Raw genomic sequence first — 7,805 nt, 5'->3', positions numbered from 1 at the left:
GTTTGCCTGTTCTGCTCCCCACTCTGTCTCTGGTGAATCCTCTTACCTCCCCTGCACCTCTGGCTTGTACCCCAGTTCTGTATGCATAAATATATTTAAAAAATATAAATTTAAAAAATAAATATATATATGTATATATAATGCTTATGTTGTAGAATGGTAAACACACACACAGTTTGGCTTTCAATACAAGAAAATATCCAAATATCAAATATATCCATGGAACTGTGGGTATTTTATCACACCCTTAATTATTTAAGAGAATAGCAGATGTATAATGTATATATTTACAAGGTACACATGATCCAGCACTGAGTTCGAGCAAACTAACTTTATCAGACCAGATTCAATACTGACAGTATATTAGTACTAAGAATTATTGGAATTTTTAACTTTGAATTTAAGGTCACATTAGAACAGTGATAAAAATCCGGTCTCTCTGGTGGTGCAATGGGTTAAATTACTGCACTATGAAACTCTCTGAAGCCACTGCAGTACAAGTTTGACCCCCAGCCAGGGAGCTGACCCACATGGTACAGCAGACCTCTCCTGACCCGCCCGCTGCTCCCCTCAGCAATGTATTTCAGTAGATCTGCCTGTTCTGTTCCCCACTCTGTGTTTGGTGAATCCTCTCACCCACCACACCTCTGGCCTGTCCTCCAGTTCTATAAGCATAAATAGATAAAATCTTTTTAAAAAAAATCCTTGTTTACCCATGACTGAAATCTAGAAAGAAAAATATGCATGTTGCTTAAGACAGAAGTTGGAAAAACCTCAGCTTTTGTCTTGAATATAGAAGTTAACAAATAAACTTGTAAAAATTACTTTAAAAATCAGTCTTTCTCACCACCAGGAAGAATGAGAAAGATCATGTACTGACTGTCATAATTCTAAGATTCTATTCATCTAGATATAGTTTAACACTCTTACTGTCTTCCTTCTTCAGCTGCTTTCCTGTTGGATGGGACTGGTCAGCAGTGGTCCTGGAGGGACTGGTAATGGCAGATTTGATGTGGCGGGTCTGCTGTTGCCCCCAGTGAGCCACGCCTCTGCTGACCTCCAAGGTTAACTGAATCATACGATTAATGGCTTGTTGAATATCGTCCAAACTAGGAACCATCACCTGTGGGAAAACCAAACAGATTCCTGATACCATCAGTCCATGTGAATCACTTGCTCTGAGTCTCACCTCCCTTTCCCCTGAGTGGGGAAAGCCCCAGGCTGTCCAACAGAAGGCTGCTTCCAGGAGAGGAATGTTAGAGGAGGGTAAGCTGCAAACATTTTCTGATCTCAAGTCTTCCCATTCTAGCCATCTCTGCAGAACAAAAGATCAAACACAGTCTTTTGTCATCTTTCCCTGGGAGAGTGGCTGGAGCAGCCAAGAACTGTGGGCCCTATTTTGGATATTTATGAAGCAGAATAACTGAAGAAACTTTACTTCCCTAGATACTGACCTTAGTTCTTTGCAATGTGTTCAAGAATTACTCTTCAGTAGGACAAGCTGTATATCTGTGGTGTTAGGTGAGTCATAATTAGTAGTGTCTGGTCCACCACAGATTCACATCAGCCAGCCTGCATGACTCGGACTCCAGAGGCCAAGAAGGAGCGGGAGTGACGATGGAGATGTGTGTCATGAGAAGGTGCAGGGCTCCAAGGAGTTCAGGGCATGGGTGCTTTTTTCCTACTCTGCCATACTCAAAGTTTTCTCGTTAAAGGTAGGGACGTGGTCACACTTTGGTGGTTGTCTCAAGTAAGATAAAGGAAGATTTGGGGGAGATTTGAAAAATTGATGTCTGAATGGACACTTGTAGAGTAAATGAGTTATATCAGGCTTTTTTACACCATCCCACCAGCAGTTTCCATGAACGGCTCCTGCCATCTTGCACTTCTCCCGATAGTGGACACCTGGGCCCAGGGCATGCATAGGTCAACCTCCAACACAGCATGAATTATGCAGAAGATTTTACAACACATATATGTTATCACTTTGAATTTTGTTGAATACTGAGAAAAGACATAGGATACATAGGACCAAAGAGTTACTCTACATGAAAAACATATCAAAGGCTATACACTTCTTAAATATATTACCAAAATATGATTGTGTTCATTTGAATAATTAATAATACTTACCACATTAGGAATTGCAAGATGTACTTCAGTTTTTATAAAGGAAACAACATCTTCTGACTTTTTCCGTCCATAAGGGCTATAATAAAATGGACATTTAATTTAGAAACCTTCACTTAAAATTCCACAGGCAGCTTGGTTTATGCTATAACTTTTAATCCTAAAAATAAAGACCATTTGCAAAATACTGAATTACATGAAGTGAGAATGATATTTATAATGGAACCATACATTTTAGAAGACAATTAACTTCATATTCTTGGAAATAAAATAATGGTCTCATATATTTCCTAGCATTTTAACACTGCTCTCTCATAGTTAAGATCCTAAAAAAAATATGTTTACTAAAAGCATTCCTTGTTCTCAGCCCTGTAGCAAATGCCAGATAAAATTATCAATAAAAAGTATATACCAGTATATATGTTTATACATATTTTTTTCTGCAAGATTAAAATGGAGGCCTCTGGTCAAGGTCTTCTAGAAATTGTTGTCATGGTCAAATAGTACAGACATACAAGTGTAAATAAAGGATACACATCAGAACTATGTATTATTTTGGTTATCACCCTCTGCCTTGACCTCTGACCCCATCCCAGACAAAATTATAGTACATATAAACTTACCATATCAAGAAATACTGTCATTATAAACGCTAGACCTCCATTTACAAATATAAGCAGATGAAGGGATAAATCAAAAGAAACATAAAGCTGCCACAGTTCAAAGTAGAGACCCAGCTTTGGTGTTCAAGGCCAGAGGTTCCAGATAAACATACAATTGCAAAGAACTCTTTGAACTAAAGGCAAGCAAACCAGCAGAGGGGGAAAAACTCATTTCACTTATGTGTCACTGTAAAATTCCAAATGCAGCAATAAAACAAGTAAATTGTATTAAAAAGTAATCAATCTGAGAATAAGAGTTTCATAAGAAAAACAAAGAGCTGAATAGAGGCAGTGAACAACACCCTCGTTCATTAATTTCTTTGCCAAATTAGAAGATTCACTTAAGGAATTCTTCAAAACTTCAGATACAAGAAACAAAGAAGAGAGAAATTACTTCAAGAAAAGCTAAGGGAAAGGATGAAGATAAGTGATATTCACTGAATGTTTAATGGATGCCAGGCACTTTTCCAGGCACATTCCATGAATTGATGCCTTTCATCCTCCCATAAACTCCATAGACAGATCCTATGATCATTTCTATTTTGTAGAGGAGGAAACCAAGGCAGGAAGAAGTGGAACCATTTCACAGAGTGTCACTCAGCTCAAATACTCCTTACTACCTTATGAATTGTACATATGGTAAATTAAAGCATATCCCCATTGCAATCTTGAAAAGATCCTCTGTACACCCAAAAGGATTACTGAGGAAGATGATCTATATTTAAACAGAAGAAAGGGGGAAACTTGTAAGCATGGAAACAAAGGCTGTTACTTAAAAAGAAAGTAAGATTGGGCAGCGGGTCTCTCATCTGAAAATATGAACAAATGAAGATAATGAAAAAAAATTCACAGTGTATAAGGAAAGGCGACTGTGTTCTGAGGTGATTAAACTAGCATTTGCAAGTAAAGGTAAAAGAAAGGCATTTTGGACAAGGGAGGATTTTGAAGAATTGTATCACGGATAGGTATTCAAAAATTACTGAAGTGAAGGACATGTAAATCCAGTCTCAGTGAGTTAAGAATTCAAAAATGTATTTGTTTGATGTATTTGTGCTAAATACATCAGAACAAAGGATAAAGACTCGCGAATGCTCAGATATAAGCTACATATCTCCACGAATAAGAAATGTATCTGAAATACAAAACCGTCTGACTGGAGAGTAGAACAAGATGGCTGCAGAGTGAATGCTCTTGTTCACCTCCTCCGGATGTACACAACAAAATTTATTAAAAAACTAAGTCAAGAAGGAACCCCTGAGAAGAAAACTGATTTCAGCATACAAAACAAGAGCATCAGCCAGACTGACTTAAAGTAATTAGAGGGCAGTACAACCCACAGAGGGAGGAGTTGCTGCAGGCTGAGCCCTACAGCTATTGACTAACCAACATCTGAGCTATTAAGACCCAGTGGCCCTGTGCTGGATAAAGGGGACAGGAGCAGACACCCAGGACAGAGGGAGTCCTGCTGGAAAGCTGCAGAGGGGAGCCACAGAGTGAGGCTGCCTCGAATTTGAGACTCCTAACCCAACAGCTGTAGCCTGAATCAGGTTAGAACACCTGTACTGAAACTACTACTGACAGGCAGGCTGAGATGTCTAAAACACTTGCCAACCCTCACCAAGAAACAGTTTCCAACAGGAAATTTAAATTTCTAAGTCTACTGAGGAATCAGAGGATCAGAGGTGAACCTTTGAAGCATATTACCCTGGTTTTCTTGTATACATACTACCCGTCACTGGTACCAGTCCCCTGACTATTCCAAAGAGTATAAAAAGAGCATTTGAAAATCTACACTCACCAAAGCCCCTAGGAAAAAAAAAAGGGACAGGAAAATACAGTTCAGATGACAAAACAAAATTTTAAAACACGAAAGGCGTGCCAAATCAGGAGATTTGCAGAGCATGACAGAAGAGGGATTCAGGACAAAAGTCCTGGCAACTGTTTTGAAACTTAAAAAGCATCGGAGGTCATTTGTAAATATATAAAAATATAAAATATAAAAACAACTGAATAAGTATAATGAAAATGTGAGTTATCTACATTAAAAATTAATGAACGTGGGCCCTCCATGGTGGCTCAGCGGATTAAAGCACAGCACAAAGAAGCTTAAGCCACCTCAGCATGAGTTCGATCCCCACTTGCCCTGGAGGAGATCCAGATGGCGTGGCAGACCTCTCCTGACCCGCCTGCTACTCCCCTCAGCAGTATACTTCGTCGATCTGCTTGTTCTGTACCCCGCTCTGTCTCTGGTGAATCCTCTCACCCTCCGCATCTCTGGCCTGTACCCCAGTTCTTTACGAATAAATAAATCTTAAAAAAAAACTGTTTTTAAAAAAAAAAATTAATGAATGTAACCTCACTCTGTCTCTAGTGAGTCCTCTCACCCCTTCCTGTGCTCCCCCCTCACTACCTTTACCTCTGACTTAAACCCCAGTTCTTCTACACAAAAATAAAATATTCTACAAAAAATAATGGAGCAAAATATAACCAAACACTAAAGCTAATTTAAAAATTACAATTAGGGCCTTAATAGCAGACAAACAGAACCAGTGAAAGAGAATTGTTGAACTTGAAAATATAATACTGGAAGACATAAAAATAGAACAAGGTAAAGAAAAGAGAATTTAAACAATGAAAACAGTGTAAGAATTCTTTGGAACAGCTTAAAGAGAAATAATATCTGTATCATAGAGGTCCTAGGAGGAAAAGGAAAAAAGGCATAAGAAATCTATTAAATAAATAATCACTGAAATCATCTCACTTTGGGAAATGAATTAGAAATTATGATCCCAGAGGCCCAAAGGGTTCCAAACAAAGTAACACTAGATAGATATGCACCAAGATACATAATAAAGCTATTGAGAACCAATAATAAGAACAGAATATTAAAATACAAGTTTATAAGCGATTACTACAAAACAACTATATGCCAATAAATTTTATAACCTTGAAAAAAGTAAAACATTGCATGATCAACATAATTTACCAGGACTAAGCCAGGAAGAAACAGATGAACTGAAAAAACTGATCATAAATATGGAAATTGAAACAATGACTTATTAATTGACAAAAGCACAGTACCAGATAGCTTCACAAATAATTTCTATCAAACTTTTAAGTAAGACCTATTGTCCACCTTATTCAAATTGATTTTTAAAATATTAGAAGGAATGCTCTGTAACACATTTAATGATAGCAACATGATCTAATACTGAAACCAGAAAATAAAGCCCAAGAGATTAATATCCTTGATGAACATCCATGCAGAAATTTTCAACAAATACTAACAAATTGAATTCCAAAGTATGTCACAAGTATATCATTATGCACCATGATCAAATGGGAATCATCCCAGGATATAAGGGTGATTAAATATAAGTAGGTCAATTAATACAATACACCATGTCAACAAAAGTAAAGATTAAAAGTCATATATTATCATAGAGGAAGAGAAAGCTTTTGATTAAGATTCAGCACCTAGGTGGCACAGGGGTGATTTGGTGATGGGAAACCCGTGGGGATTACAATTGAGATGAAAAAAAAAAATGTGAAAAATGATGTAAAAATAAACTTTTTAATAAAAAAAAAAAAAAGATTCAGCACCTATTTATGAGAAAAACTCTAACCAAGATGGGAAAAGAACCTATTTCAACATAATAATGTACACATATCACAAACCAAAAGACAATGTAATACTCAATGATGAAGAATGGAAGGTTTTCTCCATGAGATTTAGCACAAAACAAGGGTGCATATTGTTACCACTTCTATACAACTTAGTACTAGAAGCTCTGGCCAGAGCTATCAGACACAGGAAAGAAAGGGATCTAAATGGGAAAAGGAGAAGAGAAACTATCACTACTTATAGATGATACAATATTATATACAGAAGATCCTAAGACGTCATTAAAAAGTTACTAAACACAGTGAATACAACAGAATGATAGGCTGCAAAATCAAAATATAAAAATCCATATTTTTATATACAATGATCAAGAAATTAAAAAATAACTCTTTACAATGCTTCAAAAGGAATTAAATTCTTTGGAATCAATTTAACAAACAATCTAAAAGACTTCTACAATGAAAAAATAAGATGTTACCTTAGGACGTAGATAGCAACAAAATGAGGTGGAAAGATATCCCATGCCTATGGGTGATGAAAATCAATACAATCAAAATGCCCATCTTGCCTAAAACACATACAAATTTAACATAATACCCATCAAGATCCCAGCATTATTTTTCAAAGAAACTGAATGAAAAAATTAAAATTTAATGCAAGCATGAAAGGGCTCAAATTGCAAAAGCAAGCTTAAGAAAAAAAAGAGAGAGGCATCATGTTACCTGAATTCAAACTTTACTATGAAGGAAGAGTATTAAAAGCATGATATTGACACAAAAATAGTAAGTCAATGGATCAGAATCAAAAGTCCAGCAGTAAATCTATACATATACTAGTGCTTAATCTATGATAAAGCATCCAAGACCATAATATAGGGAAAATATCTTTTTTTTTAATAAATGGTACTGGAAAAAATTAGACAATTACACATAAAAGAACGAAGTTGCGCTATTAGTTTACATCATATGTAAAAATCCCAAATGGGTTAATTATTTAGATATGACTAGCAACAATAAAATACATAGAAGAAAACATAAGTAGTACATTCCACAATATCAACAATAAAGGTATGTTTGGTGGTGACTCAACCCTATGGGAAGGGAATTCAAACTAAAAATAAACAACTAGGATCATCTCAAGTTAACAAGCGTCCACACAGCAAAAAATAAATATAAATATAAAGGATGATGAAATAGATACCCTACCTGAATGGGGAAAATATATAATAAGTAACTGATAAGGCATTAATATTCAAGATATAGTTTTTAAAAACTCATACAATACAAGGGAAAAAACAAATCAATTATAAATGGGGACAATATGAACAGACAACTCACCAGAGATATCCAGAAAGTGAAAAGATAGAAGAAAGAATGTTCATTACTCTT

General features: G+C 36.1%; 1 protein-coding gene across 1 annotated transcript in view; it reads right to left on the bottom strand.

Moving 5' to 3' along the window:
• Positions 1 to 7,805, bottom strand: part of DNAH8 (dynein, axonemal, heavy chain 8) — a 296,367-nt gene that overhangs the window by 208,362 nt on the left and 80,200 nt on the right. Inside the window, exons 24-25 of the mRNA XM_004673443.2 lie at positions 2,134 to 2,209; positions 931 to 1,123 (exon numbers count right to left, since the gene is read on the bottom strand). Coding sequence (XP_004673500.1) covers positions 931 to 1,123; positions 2,134 to 2,209 — 269 coding nt within the window. The remainder of the gene's footprint in view (positions 1 to 930; positions 1,124 to 2,133; positions 2,210 to 7,805) is intronic.

This window comes from Condylura cristata, unplaced genomic scaffold, assembly GCF_000260355.1.
Source record: "Condylura cristata isolate star-nosed mole 26May11 unplaced genomic scaffold, ConCri1.0 scaffold00001, whole genome shotgun sequence".
Taxonomy (NCBI): domain Eukaryota; kingdom Metazoa; phylum Chordata; class Mammalia; order Eulipotyphla; family Talpidae; genus Condylura; species Condylura cristata.
This window is presented reverse-complemented; position numbering and strand designations above follow the sequence as displayed.